Source organism: Lepidothrix coronata, unplaced genomic scaffold (genome assembly GCF_001604755.1).
Source record: "Lepidothrix coronata isolate B3197 unplaced genomic scaffold, Lepidothrix_coronata-1.0 Scaffold86, whole genome shotgun sequence".
Lineage (NCBI taxonomy): Eukaryota > Metazoa > Chordata > Aves > Passeriformes > Pipridae > Lepidothrix > Lepidothrix coronata.
The window spans coordinates 622,783-646,621 of NW_016690266.1; the positions used below are offsets into that span (position 1 = coordinate 622,783).

At 40.0% G+C, this 23,839-nt stretch overlaps 1 protein-coding gene across 14 annotated transcripts in view; it reads left to right on the forward strand.

Annotated features, from left to right (window-relative positions):
* KALRN (kalirin, RhoGEF kinase) overlaps nt 1–23,839 on the forward strand; it is a 515,157-nt gene that overhangs the window by 360,894 nt on the left and 130,424 nt on the right. For all 14 annotated transcript variants that reach the window (XR_001875782.1, XR_001875783.1, XM_017820865.1 and 11 more), the window contains exons 27-33: nt 1,235–1,324; nt 6,185–6,277; nt 7,598–7,709; nt 9,449–9,639; nt 10,058–10,159; nt 10,852–10,994; nt 12,344–12,446. Coding sequence is in view for 12 of the 14 variants with exons in the window: in XM_017820865.1 (XP_017676354.1) it covers nt 1,235–1,324; nt 6,185–6,277; nt 7,598–7,709; nt 9,449–9,639; nt 10,058–10,159; nt 10,852–10,994; nt 12,344–12,446 (834 nt within the window). In the remaining 2 variants the exon portion in view is untranslated. The remainder of the gene's footprint in view (nt 1–1,234; nt 1,325–6,184; nt 6,278–7,597; nt 7,710–9,448; nt 9,640–10,057; nt 10,160–10,851; nt 10,995–12,343; nt 12,447–23,839) is intronic.

Consider the following 23,839-nt stretch of genomic DNA (forward strand, 5'->3'; position numbering starts at 1 on the left):
GTTTTTCTCCAGAAATTAATGTCAAATTTCTGAGCCACCGTGCTCTTTCATTCCATTACCCAATGCCAGGATGATTTCCAACAGGACTTTGAAATCTTGATGCTAAGAATCTCTGTGGGTGTAGGAAGCTCTGGGATTTGGCCACAGTGATTTATCTGTATGAAAGCTATTCTCTTTTCAAAATATTTACCAGTCAAGCCAGCCATCTTTGTGTTTACTTTGATGGTTTTATTCATATTTCAAAGCTAGGAATTAGTGTTTTAAGAGTAATGATGGAATAATTTCACTTATCAAAAACTGAGCATGTTTGGATGATTTCAAATGGGCTTTTAATTTAAAAACATGTCACAACTATTGATGAAATGGTTTCAGGAATATTGTTTACAAAGAAGAGGTTACATATTTAGGAAAAATGGATGCATTTATATGCAAAATGTGCATCATTCTGTGCAAAATCTTCATGGTACTTTTAAGACACTACAGCATCATCTCAGCAATAGTGAATGTCCAGAGCTGTGTGTATGGTTACAGACATACGTGCAACTGCTTGCCCAATTGCATGGTCCTGTTGTTTAGATACCTGGAATAAAAAAATGCAATAGTAATAAAAGGAAGCCATCCTCCTCTTTTATTTGCCTGCCTCTTCTTGAGACCAGAGTACAGCAATATGAGGTGGGAGTGCACAATTGCTTTTTATTTCCTCTTAAAAGTAAATAAATTAGGAAATAAAATGCAAAACACTCCTAGCACAACATAAAATTTGAGCCACTTACGTATGAGCCAAGGTAGGAAAGGCAAGTCTAGGCCAGGTGTCACAATTTTCAAGTAAATAATGTTGGCTCAAGCTAGTTTAAGCCAGGTGAGTCTCTTGCCCATAGTTTCTACACTGGCTTTATCTTCAACACTTCATGGTTTTGAGACCTGCAGACTCTTGGATACAATCTGTGTAACATCATTACAGCTCTTAGAAATTACTTTATATCTGGATTAAAGTTTTAGGCTTTCTCTCTGTGATACTTGTTAAAGAAAGCCTCTCATAGCCCTCAGAACTGCTCAGGTAAGGTATGAACTTTAAAATCTTCTGTTCTTAATTTACAATTCTTGTGTTCCTTGATGGGGAGTGAGTGCGTGGGAGGGTGTTGTCGCCTTTATTTATCCTGGTAAGCCTTAATAAAAGACTGCGGGAACAGAGAAATAGCTGATCTTGCATTTCCCTTGATGTTTGTTTTCACAGGCAGATAAATTTCAGATGTATGTCACCTACTGCAAAAACAAGCCTGACTCCAACCAGCTCATCCTGGAACATGCAGGGACTTTCTTTGATGTAAGCAGCCATTGCCATTTTCCTTCCATACACCTAGTGCAGCTGAAACACCTCCTTTACATCTGAGCAGTGGGTTCATTTCTGTGCCTTGGTATTGGGGTTTTCATTGCACTGCAAATATCACATGCTGTGAAAACTGAGAGGCTGTGGTGTGATGTCTGATCTTCATCAGTGTGGCAAGGTGTTTTGAATTCTTATGGGAACTTTTATGCTTTTTTCAGAACAAATCCTTTCTAAAAATCTGGTTTAGATGTACTCTCTATTTCTGGGTTTAGTGGTAAGGCAGATTCTATTATGTTTTATGATCTGAAATCCCTCAGTCCAAAACAAGATTCTGTCTTCCTGTTCAGCAAATTTTACCCAGCCTGTTACAGATTTGCTTCATCATGCTGGTAAGAAACTCCATTGACTGCAATTAGACTATTTTCCTAACAAGCACTACACCTGGTGAGAAACATTTTTAGGCTCCAATCCCAATTTTGTAGGCTGAGAAAATTGTTAAAAGTTTTTGAGTATGTTTAAACTAAGCTCTTCCTCTTATTTTTGGAACCTCATCCATTCTGCCATATTTGTCTGCTACCTTATAGTTTTAATTAGTTGCCTCTCTGAAAAAAAAAAACAGTGCTAAGACCTCTTTCCCAAAGCACTGAAAATCTGTTTGCAAACGTAACCACTCAGCAGGATCCAAGCTGTGATGTGGTTGGCAGCTGACATAAATCAGCTCCTCTGGGGTCTGTATGTGCCAATGGTTGTAGCATTTCAATCACACTCGACAATGAAAGGTCTCAAATGAGCCAGAAGAAAAGTGATGAACAACTTTTTCGTTTGCCTTGGTTTTTGCCTTGTTACCAAATGGTCCAAAAGCAGAATGGAACTGAAAGGAATTTTCCAGGAGGTGGCGCTTGAGCCTGTTGAATGGTTTATACTGGTCGGTGACTCGTGGAGGGTTGTGAGCTGCCCTAGGTGTCCGTCAGTGCTGTTTGCACAAGTAAAACTGTTTTCTCTGCTAAGCTTTTCCACTCCAGCTCTCTATATGGGCTGGAAACCTCAATGATGTTGTTTAGTAGTGAATATTCCTGTGTCATCATCTGCTGTTTTGCAAGGGGAGATGTTTGCTTTTCATTGGTGCTGGGCTATGGCCAGTGACACCTGGGCAAAAAGAGAAAGATGACTATGCCCCCCAAAAATCCCCAAGGAGTCACCCAATCTGAGTGACTAAAGTAATGCAAAGTACCTGTAGATCCTTCTTATCTTGGAGAGGGAGTGTTTCAGTGACAGCACAGGACAGTCTGGTACAAGGAATACAGAGGAAATGGCTGGTTCTTTTGTTCCAGGCAGAACTTGGAATTTCCCAAAACACCCTGATGATGAGAGTGAGTTATTTTGAATAACACCCTTAGTAAGAAGTTTGCTTGAAGATCAGAAGTATACAACCCCTCAAATTGCATAAACTGTCATAGAAAGACACCTTTGAGTTGAAAACAAGTAGTCCCGGTAACCTGCTTGAACTGTGGAAAACTTGCAGCTTCAGGGCTCACTGCAAGGATAAGCTAATTAGAAGAAGGAACAAAGACAAGTGACATATCTTATTGGAAACCATGAACTACTAGTGTTACTATGAGAGGTGGGATGTTCTAAGGGTACAAGTGAAGCCATGTATGTAGATAAAAGCAGTTTCTTTTACTAGACCAGCTGAGGCAGGTGGAAAACTATGCACTAACTCTCAATTATGAAACTTGCCTAGTTTATCTTTAATGAAGGATTAAGACTACTGTCTTCCCTTCCTACAGATCATGCTCTGTTTATAAAATTCAGAAATTGTTGGTATGGTTATATGAGCTGAAAATTGCATAGGGAATGAAACTAATGTGCTTATTCTGATATAACTGCAGTAGACATTAATTTGGTTCTTTTGCTTTTTGTATTTGTCTTGTTCATTATCTGAGAATTTCTTAAAACTTTATTCAGTGGTTTCAAGGATAAATGATGCCTACCATGTTTAGCAATTTTTAATATTTGTAATACTGTAAACTTCAGGCTAGCAAGGTATTTTTTTTTAATTGCCAACATATGTTAGCTCTCGAGTTGGTGGAAATCAGCATGTTATTGAGGGGATCAAGTTGATTTTAGTGTCTGTTATTTGAGCAAGCTTTGGTCCTCGGGAAGAGTTTGGTTCAGTCACCTACATGCTTCTGCTATTTTAAACATTTTTTTCTTTAAATCTTGGAAAAGATGATATTCAAGAAGCTTCAGGGCACTTTTGACTTGCATGACCAGCATGGAACATGCTCCTTGACTTTGGTAGCACTGCAGAGCATTGTGTTTATGCATGGGTGGTGGTTCTTGAACAGTTTCTCCACTGATCTGGAGTGTCCCTTAGGAAATGAGCAGAAGCACAACCAGGGTCTCAGCTTCTGCTTACTAATATTTATTCTGAAATTGCTCATCAGATTTGTGTCATGCATCACAAAACCTAAATGTCACATGAGAGTTTTAGTGCTGAAACAGTCTACTTACCAAGTCTTTGGTCTGTACATCCAGTTCAGGATGCAGTTTGTCCTCCTACCAACCAACTGTACACAATTAGATGACATCTAAATTTGTGAATCTCTTTAGACATTTGATACAAAATCTAGGCCTTTAGTCACTACTTCATGGAAAACTCAGCAGTCCTGATGGTATGACATTATATTTAAGTATTCCTGTCTCAATGTTCTCCATCCAAGGACTTCTGAGGATCCTGTGCTGCCCTACGCAGAGGATATTTTTGGTGCTTGTCTGGGATTCTGTAATTGCCTCAAGACTACATGTTGATCCTGCTCTGCAGCTCATCTGGTTTGCAATACACAAATACCAGCACACAGTGCCTGTCAGATATCTTCATTTCTTCCAGGCCTTTGGGACATTTTACCACCCAAGGAACAACTAAAATTGTGTCTGGTGGTGAGCCATGGTGATGGACTATAACGTGAGCCAAGCTTGCTTTAAACAAGAAGCAGGGCAAAGTAGAGAGCACAGAGCCTGTGGTCAGCTTGCTTCTGAAACCTGGCAGCTGCTGCAAAGCTCAGACACCTCTGTGCTCCCTGTCCCCCAGAGGTGTGTGAGACATGTCTGCACTGCTGGGCTCTACCCTGCACAGACCTTTCTCACTTCCATCTCCACCCACAGTAAGTCCAGATCTCTCCAGCTGTTACAAAGCCAACCCAAGACACGCTCCAGCAGGCTGTCTTCTTACTCCCACGCTTCAGGGACCAGAGGGAGGAGCTGCAGGGAGAATGTCCCTTCCCAGCAGTGTACTTGTCTGATTGCCATGTAGCAGTGCTGTTGCTACAGCAGGGACACTCCACCAACCCACTGTGTCTCCACACAGTCTGACCAGGGAGCATCCTGACAGAGCAAGGAATGCCCAAAGGGGAGGCATCTTACTGAGAGATGCCCTGCTGTTCAGAGAGCTGTCAGGAAGGCGTAGTGCTAACTTGGTTACTTGGATCCTACAAAAACAAGCGTACTTTGCCAGCTCCAGGAAGTTCACAGACGTGGCTGAGGTCTTGCTGGCTCCTGCAGTTACGAATTGAGTCCCAGCCATGCGCTCTGCAGGCTCAGTTCCTGTGTGAAGCCAGCCATGACTCAGCTTCATGCAAACTCCATTAACCCCCAAACAGAGCCCCTTCCCTTTTGGGTCTTGTTCATGGCACCAGAGATATTTTTTTTAAAAAACTCATCTGCTTAGAAAAAAAAAGGCACATGGTGTGAAAAGTGGGTATTTTTGGATCCCATCATACAGATAAACATTGGGGCTAAAAAGAAGCAGTAACCTCCCTAGTACTCAACAGAAAATCAGACTGTATACAGAAAGAAAATCTCTGTTCTTGGCAGCTCTTTCCCCTTCCTTTTCTGTACTTTCTTCCCTTTACAGTCTCAAAATTACCCTTCAGCATCTGGAGATAAGTCCCATTCCCCTTCCTCACCTGCTCCCTTAGGAACTGTGGATTTCCTGATGTCCAGTAGCAAGGGGAGGTATGCCCTTGGTGGAGACAGAAGGGTTTCCAACCTGTTCTATTTCAGCAGAAAATCTGCCTCTGTAGGGAATGAGTTTGAGGTCTTTTAGATGGATAAATATGTGCATTAGGGTGCTGTAGGATTTTCAGGAGCTCCTAACTTGCCCTGGAACCTGTTGGAGGGAGGCAGCTGAGCCCTTTGCAGACCTCACCAAGTGCCTGTCTATAATGTCTGCAGAAATTCATGAGCACATCACACTGATCAACCCAGACATTTTGGGTGAGGTTCAGATGGCGAAACAGAAGTATTCAGTGCTGTCACAGGTATCATAAAGGTATCTCCTGGGACCCACGTGCCACCTCAGAATAGTATGGGTCTGTCAGCACTGTGTCAGACCTGTTACTCACATGGGGATATTTCAGCTACCCAGGGCTCTCAGATGGTACTAGATGACTATGTTTAGACAGCTAAATTACACCCTACGCATGCAATTTAATTTAATGTCACTTCATTTTAATTGAATGTTAAGACTCTGCTTTCAGCCTTCATAGCTAGGGGAAACCAGATGACATGACAGGTAAGTTATATTTAAATCGAAGCCTGTGCAGTTTTATTCAGCAGAGCCTCAGCTTGACTTGCAGAGGGACCCTGCAGTTTAAGTGGCCCTAGGGGGACTCTGTAGTTTATTGCCAGCCTCTGAAACCACACTTTAAGCATGGGAGCTTAAAGAAAGTTAAAAAAAACTAAATGTAGAAATGCAAGGATCCAGAGCTAAAATTAGCTAAAATTAGTTATGGGTGGTTCTGTCTGGCAGGGGGTTAATAGTTTTCCATGACTGACTTCTGTTTTTATCTGTTCTAGGAAATTCAGCAAAGACACGGTCTGGCCAACTCCATCTCTTCTTATTTAATCAAGCCTGTCCAGAGGATCACAAAATACCAACTCCTACTGAAGGTACCTTAGTGAGCTGCACAAATCAGCTCATGCAGAGCAGTTCACAGGTGTAATGAGTTACCTTGCGCTTAAGGGAGCTGCTTCATGACCCCTAAGCAGCTGCTGCTGAGCTGCTACTCCTACTTCCCAGGCCTGGGCATTTCACAACAAAGTGTGAAATCAGGTTGGCTGTTTTAAAGGAAAAGACTCATATAAAGAAAGAAAAACCAAACCAAAACCAAACAAACCAGTAAAAAACCTTTTCAGCTGGCTTTCGTTTTTGTTTCTTTTGCATCCAAGTGGATTTCATCCTCAAAAGCAACAAATGGGAAAAGAAAGTTGAAGGGATGACAGAACTGTTTGTTTGCTTCTTGCCAAGTTTCTGATGTAGTATTTTGATTAAAGGCTTCAATGATGGTAGCAATGAATTTTGGGAAATTTCACTGACTCTTGACTGAGACTCCTTCATTGGCACTGGATTCTGTTTGAGAGCTAACATGTTCGTGTTTGAAGAATCAGGGAAAAGTTCCAAGGACTTCCAAGTGAAACATTAACATTTCCCACTTAAAAAAAAAGCAAACTTTGTTGTTTTTTGTAAATTGGTTACAGGTTTTTCTAGTATCTTGTGCATAAGTTAATTTTAGATCTTACTTAACCAGCCATTGTTCACTTCAAACTAGTAAGCCAGAGAAGAAAAAATTCTGTGAGTTAAGGGAGAAAACAGATTCTGTCTTTGAAAACCTAGGACCAGATATGATACTTCTCTTTAAAGCTTCCTGTGTATATACCAAAGGAGTGATATGCTGTACTAGAAAGGTACTTGCTACGTTCAACACGTTGACAAATCTGTGTTTTGTACCTGTTTACTGAAACAACACTCAGGTTTACCACAGCCTAGTGAGTGCTGTGGGACAGCAAACCTGCACTGCATAACCTATCTGCTGATAGGAAGGCTAAAGCACCCCTTTGGTCTCTCCTCAGATGAATCTTTCCTGAAAGGCCCTCCCTGCCCTGGAGTGCTCACCAGCACTGCAGGATCAGGCAGGAATCCTGCCACCCACCTGGCACAGCTGGATGGAGTGGTGGCTGCAGCATGAGCAAAAGTCCCCAGAAATCTTCCAAATGCACAGTCTCACTTGAGAGCACCTTGCTTTATCTTGTTTTATAGTCATTTCTGTTTGATCCCCCCTATTTGTGAGCATCCACAGTGGAGTTTGCTATAGTTCAGTTTTCTCCTGTCACTGGTAGTGAAGCAGTTGCGTGTACCAAGAAACACAGTCAGACACAAAGCCAGCATGTTGGTCAGAGTTTGTTTATGGGTGTTTCTCCATTGCTTCTTAGGAACTGCTGACCTGCTGTGAGGAGGGCAAAGGGGAGCTCAAAGATGGTCTGGAAGTGATGCTCAGTGTCCCAAAGAAGGCCAACGACGCAATGCACGTCAGCATGCTGGAAGGTAGCAGATGGGCAGGTGGCCAGGGCAGGGGAGGGACCCACAGATAAATGAAGCCTGCTTGTAACCTGTGTGGAAAGTTAGTAGAGCTTGACTGTAGCAGTACTGTTGCTTGATCATAATTTTCAGGTACCTTCTGGCTCCTTTCTGATATTTTTCCACAAGTCTTGGAAGAATAAAGCTGGCTAGGAAGTTTTGGGGGGTTATTTTTTTATCTCTTATGTGTGTGTGTATATGTACATACACGTGCATGTACGTATATGTGTACAATGTATGTATATATATATTTAGTTAAAACATTCTTTCTTAATGAAAAAAAAATCCTCCTGAAACAGTATCAGTTAAGCTGCTGGCAGCCATAACAATTATTGGATCAAAACATTTCTAAATACTGTTTCAACATTTCAAAATTCTGGTTTTCTGAGTCAAAACAGCTTGTGTTTCAAAATGTTAGCATGATTATGCCAAAGATGTAAAAAATATTATTTTAAAAAAAATTAAAATTACAGGAAAAATTTGATTGGCATAAAGTCTTTTATTGGCTTTTTGATGTGTGGAATATATCTAAAACTTAATAATTTTATTCTGGACACAGATACTTTATTTTCTCAAACGTTTTCTTGGTCTGAGAAAATAATTTCCAACCTGGCCTGAGTCAGAACCAAGAAACAAGCAGAGTACTAAAACAGGTGAAAAAAAGGAAACTGTGCCAGTAGCTAGGCAGCACATTAAGACCAGGTGATTAAAATTGCAGGAGAGCAAACTGACCCAGCGTAGACAGAAACACTATGAAGATGGTTTTAACTGTGGTGTCTGGTGAAAAGCAAGGGTTCCCAACATAAGATCTGGATATTCTGTCCTCATGAGATGATCAGCACCACACAATAATGAAGAAGCAGGAGTGACTTTGTTAGGGTAGCCAAGCACTTAGAGAATTGTCTTCTGAATAAGACATTACTCCTGAATATTTGGAGCAGGGACCAGGGCTGCTTGCTGCTCTCCAGAGCTGTCTGACAGAGCCAACCAGACTGTGCTGGTGGTGGAGCAGTCCCCAGCTCTGGAGAGAAGTGTGACCCATGAGCTGCCGAGAGCAGCTGCTGAGACAGGAACTTGATGGCACCTTGCACTGCAGACTCCCTTTTCTCCAGTTAAGTGGAGGGAGGGAGGGAGGGAGGGAGTCCTGTGATCCTCAGCCATGTGAAGGTGTTTGACAGGCAGCATGGAAGATGGGAAACTCCTCCTGGAAAACTTGTTTCAGACACCATACCACTTCACTCTCATAGATGTAGCTCCCCCATGCCACTGCTCTCCCTTGAAGGTTGGTTGACGTGCTTGAAAGCATCATGGTAGAGTGGGGCACTTCTACCCACCACACACTACATTTCTCTGAATTTGTATTGACATGCATAAGATTTCTTGCAATGCAGTTCTGTGTACAGTAACCACCACTGAAACCTTCATAATGTTTGTTTTTAAGTAATTCCTACTACAGTTTAGCAGCAGTCTCATTTAGCACATATGATATATTTGCTTCTGGCGAAATATTTACGTCATTGCAGTAGGGGAAAAAAAAGGGAAAAAGAAAAATATTTTCACTGGGGCAATGGGTGCCAATAAAGTCCTTTCAGGATATGTGTAAAAAAAGAAAAAGACTGTTTTATTTCAAGTCCTTACTGCTCTGGTGTTTCTGGGAATTGCTGGTCCTAAGAATAAATAAAAGCCAATCTGTTTTGTGGTTTTAGGGTTTGATGAGAACCTGGACGTCCAGGGAGAGCTGATTCTTCAGGATTCCTTCCAAGTGTGGGATCCCAAGTCTCTCATTCGGAAAGGCCGTGAGAGGCATTTGTTTCTCTTTGAAATCTCTTTGGTGTTTAGCAAAGAGATCAAAGATTCTTCAGGACACACAAAATATGTTTACAAGAACAAGTTACTGGTAGGTGTGGCTGCAAAGAAAACATTCTGGGTGTTGTGTTTCTTGTAGGTAGAGGTGGAGTTTGGTAGATGGCTCTGAAGTCCCCATGCTGGGTTTGGGATATTAATGCCACCTGGAAGGGCTGGCTCTCAGTCCTGCAGGGCTCACCTGGAAGTCAGCTTGCAGCGAATCTGGAGAGTTTTAAGATAGTGAGATGTGAAGGATGGGTGGGAAATGCAAGCAGGATCACTCAAGCCATTCAATTCCCTGCCATCCCCAGTGGTCTTCTGTTTCTTTTATCTATGTGTAGCAAAGCAGAGATAAGATCTCATTCCCTTACCCATCCCAGCCACCCCACTTCTTCCTACAAGTCCAAAGTTTTCTGGACTCATGAAGCTTCATATATATGAAATCTCTCATCATCTTTCCTTCACACTAGACCTCAGAACTGGGAGTGACTGAACATGTTGAAGGAGATCCCTGCAAATTTGCTTTGTGGTCTGGACGAACACCATCCTCAGACAATAAAACAGTGCTGAAAGTAAGTCTTTTCTGTTTATTTTCTTTGCCTTTAGAGCTTCTAGTTCAGGCCTTGGGAACACTACATGAGAGGACAGTTTCTTCCTTCCTCATATTCCCTTGGCTTCCCTGTCTGTCAGTGGGGTCATGCCAGCATCAGGAGCACTTCAGCTCTAAGTCTCCAGCTGGAATTGGAGATGTGGTTGTGGAGCCTTGCTGGAATTGCATCTCCTCTTGCAGCCTGGGTTGAGTAGTTGCACACTGACACAGGGCACGTCTCAGGGTGTTTGGCTGAGAGGTGTAATTCTCTTAGTCCTTTGCCACTGGGCATATCAACAGTCACCCATTCCTCAAACCTCCAGAGCTGACAGCCTTTTCTGTCAAGTGAGTTTCTAATGAAGAATTCATGTTATGGTTGTTTTGTCTGGGGAAATCCCATTTGTGCACTGATAACCTATTTCCCCTCTACAGACCATGCTGTATTGCTTAGCATTAAATATATTTATCCAGAGCTTAGCTGCTTTGCTGCTGCTTGCCAAGTAGGTCTGGTAAAAATGCTCTCAGTTCTCTGGGGGCTACCAGGTAATCCAGTACAGCAGAGAGGACAAACAGGTAATCATGCATTTTCATCAGCCAACCACGATTCTTCTACATAGGAGGTGACATCCTGAGAACATGATAAAGTCTCTGTCTTTCTGCCTTGTGGAACTTTAGGCATCCAGTATTGAAACAAAACAGGAATGGATCAAAAATATCCGGGAAGTTATTCAAGAAAGGATTATTCATCTGAAGGGAGCTCTGAAAGAGCCAATTCAGCTCCCCAAGACACCAGCAAAGCAGCGAAACAACAGTAGAAGGTAACCTCAACCATTCCCTATAACATGAAATCATTAGTGTTTTCTCAACCCACAGTAGTGTAGTGTTTGTGGGCTTTTTCCTATAGTCAAAACAGTTTTCGTTGTCTTTTCTTTTTATAGGTTGTCTTGGCAAACGTAGCTAGAAAGCTTTTCTATGTGCAAAGATCTTTTATTGTACTACACTCCAAAGTATTAGAGAGAAACAAACAGTTAACATTCTTCCGAGTCCAAGGTTATGTTTTTTTCCTAAAGTAGATTTTACTTCTTCACATTTGAATCAAACCATAATTTTTTCCCCGTTTGGCATTTTTAATTGTTTGAAATGAAAATCCTAGTTGATCATGACAGTAAATTATTACAGTGAAGGATCTGTTTTCATCATCAAATACAAACTCATTTCAGCCTGTGAAGTAATACTAATTTTTCTTGTCGACTTCTTTCAATCCTGGATTAAATAGAAATTAGACAAAATGAATTGTTCTTTCTCTGTTGTGGCATTCCCAAAAGCCACCTGTAATTTGAGCACCTCTATTTCCTCACAAGTTTTATGCCTCTCTTACTTCAGTATGTATTATAGAGACATCCAAAGCTTAAGTATCCAAGGTCACCCAGGAGACCTGTACCAAGGCAGAGATCCAGACATTTCTTCCTGGGAACAGGCACCAATACAAGAGTTTTCTAGTACAGAATGGAGATCCTTTTTTTCCTTTGTCCTTAAATATGTATTTTGGATTATTTAAATGTTTCATTTGAAAGACCAGTAAAAATTTAGAAGTTTATCTATACAGCAAAACAGAAGAAAATACCCTCTGTTATCAGCCTCTTAGAGGTAAATTTGTAGACCCTCTACACTGTCTTTATGTTTGTTTGGATAGCATATTTAGGGCTATCCAAACTTAAATTTTAAATATCCAGTATTAAATTTCTGAAGATGTGGTTCCTGTGAGGCAAGAGAAATGCCCTTTCCTTCAGTGTTACATGTAAACTAGGCTGAATGCTTTTGGTTAGGGCAGAAATCTAATTGAAGGAAGATTTCTGCCTGACACCCTCATTACACAGATATTTCTGAATGCCAGAGTCTTCTATGCTGTCAATATGCAGGCAATGGCCATCGTGTTTCCAGCAACAAATGTTGTGATTATGTGCTAATCCCAACCCTATGGCTAAGGGTGACATCATTTTAAATTGCAGTTAAATAGCATCATGGGCTGCATTAGTGAGGTAATTGTGGCACAAAGCCAGCTCTGTCCCGCTGACGCTGCTCTTCTCAAATCCACCTGCAAAGCTGTGCACATTCTAAGGTGGAGTGTTCAGTAAGCGTCATTGTTCCCCTATTATGTCTCTTGCAGAGATGGAATAGATGATGCAGACAGCCAAGGGGATGGCAGCAGTCAACCTGACACCATTTCCATTGCATCCAGGACGTCACAGAACACAGTGGACAGTGATAAGGTAGGACTGGAATGTGAAAATACATGGTAGCTAATTGCCTCCTGGAAAATATAAGTGAAAAGCAGAATAGAAGGCAAAATAAAGCAACCTGTCATCTACTGAGTGAGTTGAAACTTCTATTCCCCCTTGCTAGGCTATTAAATTCCAGTCTGTTTCTATGTGCTCATCAGTACTGCTGTTGTACACGGTAACATCTCTGTTGCTGCAGCTTTTTGTGGTTAATACAGAGGCTGGATTGGCTCTGAAGAAACACAGCCCAGAGCAACCTTTTCTTCCCCAGTAGAACTTGTCCTGTGAGAGCCAGCTTCTGAATAAGCAAACAGTTGGTTATGTTACATATTTACCCTCTGAGCTGAAATCAGTAGTTTGTTGGCGGGAATACAGGTGCTTACACACCAATGAATACAGCAACACTGGGATCCTGGCTGGTATCTTGAGAGCCTGGGAGACCTACCCTTTCCAGAGACTGTGATTCTGGACCCCTTTCCTCACAGACATATGGTGGAGCATATGGATGGCCCCGAGACGCGCTAGATTCTGTTGGAATGCTGCACACTGTCGGCACGTATGTACTCGTTTTACATGTCAGACAATCTGAGTCCAGATTCCCAGCTCCACTAGGAGGCCTCACTTCAATTTGTCACCCTGATACTTCCAACCGTGGTCTTCCACTGAATTAGCAATTGGTGCTAGGAGTAAATGGGTGGTTAATAATTACCTTTGCTGATGGGGTTTGTCATATCCACTGAGATAATGCCCGTGTTCACTTCATGTGTTATTTAGAAACCACAGGTAACTTGAAAAAATATCAATTCTTCCATGCCTTTATGGATTTATCTGTTTATCAGGGCTTTAATTATGATATCACTTACAAAGGTACAAGGGTGTCTTCACAAAATCAGAGTCCAAGTTTTGGTTGTAAAGTTCACAGGTAAGGTTCAGTGCAGGCATTATTTTGAAAGCTGGCCTCAGAAATATAAGTTAATTGCAAATAAATTACCTTTGTAAGACTAGCTATTGTATTTATCTTAAAGGCGCGTCCCCATGATTTTGCTTTTTTGTCCAATAATGTGCCTTATAAAAGTATTGATCCTCACAATCCAAAGGCCACTGTAATGTATGCAAATACTTTGCCCGATGTCTGAGAAGTATTTTCTTGTGTCTTCAACCCTTCAGTGGACTTGCCTTACTTTCTACGTTTTTCACATTTATCATTCCTGATAAAGGCCCTGACTTTAGTAAAGTACTTGAGCTCATGTTTAATTTTAAGCATTTGCATAAGCTTTGCTCGTTTGCCCCAAGCCCATTGACTCAGTTGCATGAACTCTGGTAATGTCTAGGTGAGATGCTCCATATTGCATGCTGCAGCTGCATACAAGGGCTATGGTGCCATGTCAGGCTGTACCCTGAAAGACAGCATGGCAGGAGTTTGTTTAAGGATGCAAGACCGGAAAGGGTTATAGGAATTTCTATCCAAAACCTTGTTTGAAGTGAATGGTAAATGTGTATGAGATAAACTGAGTACCAGACCTTACAGGGAAGAAGTTATTACCATTGGGGAAAGGGTTATGTCATGCTTTTAACTTTTTTAAGGTGGGTAGGTTCACTTGCTGACTTGAGACTGTGTTTGTGTGTCCTTTTATACATTCAATGAATAGAAATTTGAGTGTGCAGCTAAGGCTTAAATACACTTGTCTGAGATGCTAGTGCATCATCTTTAACTAGAGAGGCAGTTCCTGCTGAACAGCTTTCTTCTTGTCACTGCCAGAATACTGTGTAGAATTTAGCTCACAGACTGCTGCATTATCATGTCTTTGCTCCAAGGAAAATCATGTCCCTGCATCTCTTTACAGTTCTTTCTCGGTTTTTCTACACAATGTTACCCAAATTAATGACAGATGAAGCTGAGTTGTCTTATTTCCCATTGAAGAGGCACAGAGACACACCTGCATTCAGTCTCAGTTCAAACATCTGTCTGTCGGCAGATCCAAAGCTGTGCGAGGACCCGAGACACACGACTCCTAGTGGTGAAGTTTTACCACATGGGAACAATTCACTGTCATTCTAGTGAGGTTATTTTACTCTCCAAGTTTAAAATTGTATTTTTTTTTCCTCCAGTGTGTAGTTGAGCTTATCTTCTAGGATGGTCTGAGCGAATGTCATTGGACTGGGAAGTTTTATATTCTCACATAGGCTGGTGCTGGTTATTGACAGTGGAAGACTGGACCATATCAGGCTCTCTGATTTGGTTTTCTTAGCAGAGTTAATAGCGCTTGGTAAACACTGTAACATAACATGCTGTAATTAACTTGTGTGGGACTGATAGCAGCTCTGATAGGTAAGGTGTTCAGCAAATAGTGGTTTCCCTGCCTATTTAACTACATCATAATCAGCAGAGCTCCCCAGGAGCTCCAATTCAAGCTCTGGGGCTTTTCACAGCAGTAGCCTCCACAGATGACCTCTCTGTGTGCCCCAGTGAGATCTTCTTCCTGAGGAGCCAATAGAAAGAGCTCTTACCTTTAAAAACTCTGGCTGTTCACAGCAGCCTCATTTACAGCAGGGTTCTGCAGTGCTAGCAGTGTGCCAGGATGGCAGCAGATTAATGCTACATTGGGACCATATATGTGTTAACTCGGTGCCAGAAACAATTCTCAAGTAACACGTAAGAGTTGACTCTCTGAAGGCAAAAGAATTCAAAGATCCAGCTGACACACTTTGTCCTTTCCCTAAACCTGGCTATTGCACCCGAGGATTACCTAACACATTTGCTGAATGTTCAGACAAGAATGCCAAGCAACATTTTAGACAAAGAAAATCACAACTTCTCAAAGACAATCCATCTCAAGTAGCACTTCTGCTGTAATAACACTCCTCATGCCTCAAGTCATATGTATTTCTTTCAACTTATTTGTGAGTCAATTCCTTCTGGCTTGTGAGTAGTGATTTCCGTCTCCTCTCATCCCAGCACAGCCCTAGAGCTAAGATTTACCTTTGCATTTCAAACTTCTAAAAATACAGAAGGTTTTTGGTTTTTAAGTGGGAATGAAATAACATTACTGTAAATTCAGCAAGGATTTTGTTTTCTCTCAAGACAGCTGAATGTAGCCACAACATTTATCAGGGGGATCATTTGATGCAGAGGATAGAGCCCTTGACTGGGGGCCAGAAGAGCTGAGTCGTCATTCTGCTCCGTCACTCACATGTTGGAGGCCATCACAAATCATATTTGGTGGCACATTACCCTTTCCTCTTTCTTTTCTTTGTTTGGATGAGGAATTGGGGGGAGGGGGAGACAGGAATTCTTGCAAAGATTACATTTGTACATTAATTATAGCATTGCCTTCTCTAGTCCCAACATAGGATACAAACCCAAATTTGGACCTATTTTTGTACATTAAAGGAAATTCACAGCAGCCTTTATAGTAGCAGACTCTGCTTTAAAAATATTCTTAATTATATGCCTGACTCCAGAAGTGTTACTAAGCTTTTAAATATTCAGGCTTTCCTGGCTGCAGGCAGTGGTCAGGTAATTATATAGACTCTTCAGATTAAAAAAAATTAATAATGTTCATGTCTGTTTAAATTAAATATCTGATTAAGTAGCTTCTTAAATCTGGATCTTAGTGTTTAATATTGTTCACTTTCTTGGATTTTTCTCTCTCAAAAATATATAAAGCAATTATCCCTGGGCTCAAACATTTCATTTTCATTAAATACTATATAGTAGAAACACAGACTTGAAGTAATGTCTGTAGTCTGCACCTTTACAAGAGGTAAGAAAGAGAATACATATAAAATGTTAATTTTTACATTTGCAATCCATGATTTTTTCTATATGCAATTTATAATCTAAAATATTTCATACAAAGAATTATTTGGATTGTCATTTGTATTGTGTAAGTTTTATATAGAAGGGAGAAAGCTGGTTGATGACCCAGACTTAGTGCTAAAGAATCAATAGATAATGAATACTATTACAGCAATTGTAATTCCCATTGAGCATCCAGGTCAGGTCTTAGGTAACCTACTATGCAAAATTTCTTCATCCTTTTCCAAAAGGCAAAGGAGAGAGCTTTTGTTCTATACAGTAAGCCCTCTTCAGCATGCTATCTAAAAACCTCTCCTTAGGGAGAAATCCTTGCCCTATTCAATTCATGGCACACGGGATTTCAGTCTTTATATTTGGATTCAAAGCAATGGGGAATTACATAAAGAAAATGCTACATGCAGGGCATTCTCATTTGTTAAGCCCATTGAGCTGTTGGCTTGTGAAACAGCTGTTTCTGGCGATACTGGTCCATCTTCCAATGGCCTCTTTTGTCTTGGTTTTTACAGAATACTGAGGAGAGCAGTTCTTATTTCCTTCTGTTGTTTTTGGATGTGGAAAAAAGCTCTGAAATGTGAACTGAAAACTTTTTACTCTCTAAAAATAAATATACACAATACACTTTTATCTTTTCCATTAGCTGCTAGACTTAGCTCATGTTTGAGCAGTCATGAGACTGAGATCTTGGTATTATAAAAAATCTGGGAATAATAATTTTTCTACTTGAAGGTAATCACTGTAAGAGGGGAGATTTTAGAAATAAGGCTTTCTGGAACAAGTCACTTAGGGGCAAATGCTCTTTTCTTGAAAGGCTTCTAATCAAGGTGATTTCTCCCTGTGATATTGTTGCTGAAGCAGGAAGTACCGCTTCAGTTTCTTTATTAGGAAGAATTCTCAGTTCCTTGGAAGTTTCCTTTCCAAGTAACACAGATATGAGGAGTGTCTTGATCCCCCTCTTTCTTTCTTGAGGCTACTCATCATTTTGAGTTTGAACTCCGTGAAGTTGTGCACCAACATGCTGCTCTTTTTTCTAAATAGGTTGTGTTTCCTTGTACTGTCACTTAGTGTTAATATGTGTTATTTAAAAAGAAAAAAACAGACACACAAACCCCCAAAAAAGTCCATAAACCCCCAAAACAACATAAAAACCCAAACAAACAGAAAACCAAACAAAAATTAGCAAACACAAATGCCCACTTATTACATAGTAAAGGTAACTTGTTGTGTTGCATACCTCACAAGGAGGCCATAAGGAAAATCACAGAATGGGTAAAGTTGGAAGGGATGATTGGTAGGGCTAGTAACTTTAAAGGAAAATCTCCTTGAAATAGGAACATCAACATAAGGAAGAATAATTTTAAAATGATGAAAATATTAAATATTACTTTGTCAAATACAGAAGATGCAGATATGGGATAAATATGAAAGAGATCCCCATTTTCATAGATGGAATTAAAGTCACAGAGAAATTAAAAGCAATACCATAAGGCAAATGCATACATTAATTCTGCTAACAAGAGCACTCTTGCTAAGACTGAGCTGACAATTTAATTTCTACTTAGTTTCTCAGCAAGGGAACTGACATACCAAGCAGAATTAAAAACTGCATAACAGATCTCTGTCTCTCTTGAATGTTGCTAAAGTATTCTGTAGCTCTCACTTATATAGTTTACTTTCCTGAAGCATTTTTTTTTTCTTTTGGACCCCTGGTACTAGGGGTTTTTTAACCATGTTTAAGCTCTAAAAAAATATTTACACAGCTGTTGATTGAAGCCCTCTATCCCTCTGGCATTATTATGACACAATGTGTGCATCCCATGATCTGAGTTTTGGCCTTTTCTATCTCTACCAGTGAGTTCTGTGTTGAGTCATGTGCAAGAGACACATTTCTACTGCAATACTGGGGGGATGTCAAAGGGCAGGACGTGTTGGCCCCCAGCCATGCTTGTGTATGGCCAAAATGTGTCACTGTGGACTGGGGTCTCTGCAGTACTTGAGCAGTGAGACTGAACTGAACAGTCTCTCTCTGCCAGTGCTTAGTGGGTGCTGTGGATTGTAGCTGATGTAAAGGAAATTGGAAGGTGGGATGTAAACTCTTGACTGTGGCAGAGTTAAGGAAGAGCATGATCATGGGAATATGGAGTAGGTGGTGAAGCAGGTAGTCACTTAAATACAAAATCTGGACTATTTCTTCAGCAATCTTCCTATTTTCTGGAGCACTGTGATAGGTGCCAGCACTTGGTCTGCCAGGTGAGGCTCGGCATTGACCTGAAGAGGTTTCTTCCTCCAACCAAGATATTTTAGTCTCAATAAATTACATTAGATTAAACAGTTGTGAGTTTCTAAAGAGCAAGGAAAGGAATTGATTTGGACTCATTTATGTAAGTATTGTTGTGGTTATTCTGCACTAAGCCTGTTCAGGCAAGTGATGTGCCAGAATTCAGTGTACTGTCTGGAGTGCTGCTTCCTTATAGTGATTGATGAATTATGGCACCACAAGTAAAATTAAATTTATGTAATAGAAAATGACTGCTGACTGTTAAGTGAATTTTTCCTGTGAAGGTATGATAAAGAGGAGTGAATTATGGCCCAGAGGATGTATTTCTATTGCTTGAATGTTGCCTAGCATTAGTGCAGTTGTCACACTGAATTCTTACTGCCCTCACCTGTGGAAAAGGGAAAACACGATAGTGATCAAAGGAAAACCTGACATAAAACATTTTGGCACTTTAATTAGCCTTCTTGAGTGCTCACTAGCTATAGGTGGTTAACTCTCTGTCATGTAGTAGCAAAATGTTTATCTTATCAAGGAAATAAATTGTTCAGCCAGGAGATGACATCTCTCTCCCTTCCCTCTCTGTCTCTCTAATGGTGGATTTTTTTTAGGTATTTCCTTAGGCTTTGAGTGACTGTCTCTCAATTTTTGCTTTGAATCTTAGCTAGGACCCCTGTAAATTCAAGTCTTCCCTCTGAAAAATGTACAAATGTATGTATCCTTTTTTTTTTTTTTTAATGTGAATGGTTCCCTGAAAGTCATTGAAGTGACACTTGGAGCTGACAAAATGAGACTGGTTTATCTCTGCTGGCAATGCTTTCTTTGGCGTGAACTTACCTTTCTAATCACTGATGCTCACTAATGGCACTTTTCTTTCTTCTCTCTTTCCTAAGTAAAGACTTTCCCTCTACTTTCTGTATTTATTATCAGGAATGCAGCACTGCCAGCATTATGAAATATTCCAGCATTTGATTTGCAGAGCTGTACCTGCCTGTCTACATTTGAGATTTTTCAGTCTTTTGGAAAATAAACGTGAGGCTCTTGGAGTGAAATATAACACACTCAAAGAGACAAGGTATAAATTAAATTTTTTAGATCTCTAAATGAAGTCTTCCCAGGACTGAAGTGCTACACACATTTTATTTAAATTGTTGTGCGAAGTTACACGGGCACTCACAGAAAATTCTGAACCCCAGAGAGGATCCAAATAGTTACAGTGCTCAGTGTTAGACCTATGCTCTGCCTTAGTATGACTTAATCTCTGCTTTAGGGACTTGGCTGATAGGTCTCACTGCCTTTTTTTGTCTACACCAGTCACCATGGCTTTTACTATACAGGAATTTACCCACCTGCCATCTGCAAGCAGAGTCAGTCAACAGCTCTTTTTTTATTGTTTTATAATGCATGTAGCACAGGATCTCCAGCTCCTCAAAACAGGTATTAATACTGGGTCTGCCTACAACACATATCTCCCAGGACAATTCTGGGGCCTTTGGCCCTCTTTTTTTCTCTATGAACTTAATAAAAATGGACTTCGGTCTTCCCTGGGTTGGAACCAGATTCCAAAACAATAAAAAAATTAATTCTTACCAACCTTAATCTTCAGCCAGGTTTAATCCTGGTTTGAATTACATGTTACCTGTCTTTTCCAGCACCCATTTCTAAATGTAACAAGTAGATGATTAGCAGTTTACCTCTGAGAAGAGATCTGTCAAGGGTGCAAGTGCTGCTGAGAGTAAGGACATTTGTTTTCTGTTGTTGCCAGCAAGGATTTGCTGCAGCTGTGGGTGGAGGCAGCACTAGCCATAGGCTGTCTTGTTTCAAAGAGCTTTCTCAGAAAAGGTGTATGTGTTCTTTTGAAAAACAAAGTAAAATATGATCAGCTGCTTTTAAAATATAACACTTGTTGGAAGCACTTGCAAAATTCATAGTGATTACTCAGGGGACTGTCTCTAACCAGGTAGTGGAGCATTATCCATTTCCTATTGTACTGCATGGCTGGACAATTCCTCACACACCTACTACGGAGATGATGAAGTGGATGAATTTCCCCAAAGGTCTTCTTTTTTATCTAATAGTTGAATTTTAGCAAGAAATTTCCCAGAGATTTTACTGTTTTGCAAAACCCTGGCTTCATCACTGTGAAAATATAGCAAAGCCAAGACAAAGGAAAGAATGCATCAGAAGCTTCTGAAGGGGACCTTTCATTCTCACATCAAATGACATTTAAAGTAATATGAATAGTGCCAGATTTTTAATTGTATTATATTGATAAAGTTTTAACCTCACTGTGATTGTTTCTAATGTACCTAAAGCACTCTGAAAGAAAACAAAAAACAAAACCAAACCAAAACAAACAAAAAAAATCCCAACAAAACCACCAACAAACTGCCTATTGAGAGTTTGCTGACTGTGGAGCATCAAATTCATGGGCAAAAATGAATGAATACCTAGAGATATGGACATCTGCAGTGCCCATGGAAATAGCAGTCATATTGTTCCTTGGGTAATATTCCCAGAAACTACCTTCATAAAGGGCAGACAAGAAATTTGCCATGCCTCTTAAATATGTCAGCTGGGATTTCTGAAAGTGCTGTGGAATTTTAGTTGGACTTCTGCTCTCAAAATGCTTGGGCACAATTCTCCCCAAAGGAAAGCCATTCCTGTGGTGGTCAGTGCAGGGTCACTGCTCAGCACTCACAAGTTTATTTCCAGACTAGTGCCAGAAGCAGCAGATATTTTCTTAACACCTCTCCCAGGGTTTTGGTTTTCTTTCAGCTATAAATAACTGCAGATATGAATCCAGATGCAGTTGAGTGATCAGATGCTGAAAACAGATTCAACTGAAAATCCCTGGAAGTGAAGTCCTACAGGAAGAGATTCTTCAAAGATTTATTTTCAGCATTTTCCTCCATGCACAACTGGCAGCTACACCCAAGGAAGATTGAGTATGCTCCATTGCTTTTATAAAGTGCATTCTTTTGTAAATTTTCATGTCTATTGCTATCCATTTCATAAAGAACATTTGTTATCGATTTTAATAGATTTTTTTTTCATTAAGGAAATAAGGGTCAGCATTTAGTATACATTCAGTCTTATTCTTAGATCATCTCAATCTAATCCATCTTGTGGTGGAAAATAAGTAAATCAATAACATTTGAAAATATAAGTCAAGTCCCTCTATAACAAAACAAGTATATGGAACTCCTTCAGGCTGAAACTCTCCTAAAACATTTTAGGTATGAATATCAACACTTCCATGTTGAGTGTATTTAAATCTATTTTCTTTGGCAACCCACTTTGATCTCTCCTTTCTAGTCCTGCAAGCAGTGTGAAAATCAGATTCTATACTGATGTGCTGATGGACACATTCCCCATAAGGGTGCAAGGCACACAGATAAAGGTCATCTTAGTTCATATAGCAAGTATCCTAAATTTACGGTAAATGTGGTATCTCTCAATCACAAGACATTTCTGAAGAACATGTGATCCTGGTTAGACAGGTTGGCTGTAAATTTAAAATGTACAGAATAAGGTGCAGAGTGGTGCCTTTGAAATGATGGCTGAAATTCAGCTGTGAACAACATTATGGTCTTAAATGACAGGAAATAAATCAAGGTCCATATCAATAAATCTATATTACTAAACACAGAAGAAGATAGTTTGATGCTTATTGTGAAGAAAGAGGATGTTTAAGTTATAGGGATGTTTAAGTGAATCAGTTTGAAGCAATCAAAACAGATTAAAAAGGAAGGAAGTGCAGTAAAATCCCTATCTTTATTTCAAAGATATCACCAACCCCACTCATTTTAAGACAGAAGAATAAAAATAAATTATTAATTTGCACAGAAGAATTAAAGAATATTCTGTTTTTCAGCTCTAAACCGGGACCAGCTGTTGTTAGACTTTTATAGATGTGCTGTGATTTTTCAAAGAGCCAGATGTCAAAGATTTGTTGCCATTTACCTTACATTAGAAACTGAGTTGAATCTCAGGTGTCAGAGAATTTTCTAGCTCTGAATTGATCTTTGACTGATTGGGAAACACTTAAAACTGATTCATGTTAGTCAAAAATAGTATTTTTTTCCAGCAAGATTCCATCTGTAATGGTTAGACAAAAAAACACCAACATATATATTAAGAGATCAAGAGATAGAGTTCCTTCTTCCTCTAAATATCCACTAATGAGTGTGAGCTCAACTGTAAGTCATTAAAGGCCATTTCCTCATTACTGCTTATCAAAATTAACATTGTATTCCTTCCCTTTCTTCTCATGAACAATTCCTTTTCACTTTTGTTCTTGCACAGCGCAGGATGTCAGTCCTGGACTGACACTGGCCCAGGTGATTCCTTATCCTGCCCACAGACTGACCTGCTCTGTCACATCTCATAGGGGTACACTGGCACCTGCCCAGGCCCATATTCCTAAAAATCGGAGCACCACTTTGGAAACCAGCCTGCTCAGGACACAAAATGGATACTCCTGGCTCAGCATCATGCTGTTTTTCTGTTGATAGAAGGGACAAAAGGTGGCTAGATTGTGTGGTTCCCCCAAATGAGGACATAAATAGAATAGGAATTGTCCATCAGTATTCTGTGGTTGTCTCTGTATCTATTCTTGGGCTACCAGATCATCTAAAGTGCTCGACTCAGAAAAAAAGGAGCAAACAGTATTTAGAACTTGTTTTTAAAAAGGGTATTTTATTATTTTTTTTAATTTCATCTCAAGTTCTACCTTCTATGTTGTCATTAAGCAAGAAGTTATTCGTCATCTAAATCTGATCATTCTCCTTCTGTTCTTCAAAGAACTTGAGTTCATATTTATTTTTCCTGTGCTGTTGTTTTGAGTTGTTTCTGGGGTTTCATTCTAGTGATTACAGTGTGTTTGTTTGATTTGGCTGTACAATATTAAATATATCCCTCTGGAGGAACAATATGTTTTCTTTTTGGCATACATTTTTTTTTATTTTAGAATTCATCATTTGTGTGCCATTAATGCTTATTAGAAGTGCCAGGTTTGTTCATAAAACTTAGAAAACCTTGGAACAACATGGTTCCAGCTATAAAGGCCATATAGGGATAACACAGAATAACTGTCTAGAAAGGAAGAAAAGTTCAAGTAAGACCAGAAATTAGTGTTAGGAACCAATCTCTGAGCAACACTGTAAACTTCATTGATCAAGGACGTTAGAGGACATGGAGATCGTTCAAGTTCAAAGTTAATATTAGCAAGAAGTTTGGTATTGGAAACAAAACTGTCTATGAAGGAGGGTGACAAAGGGAAATAGTTCC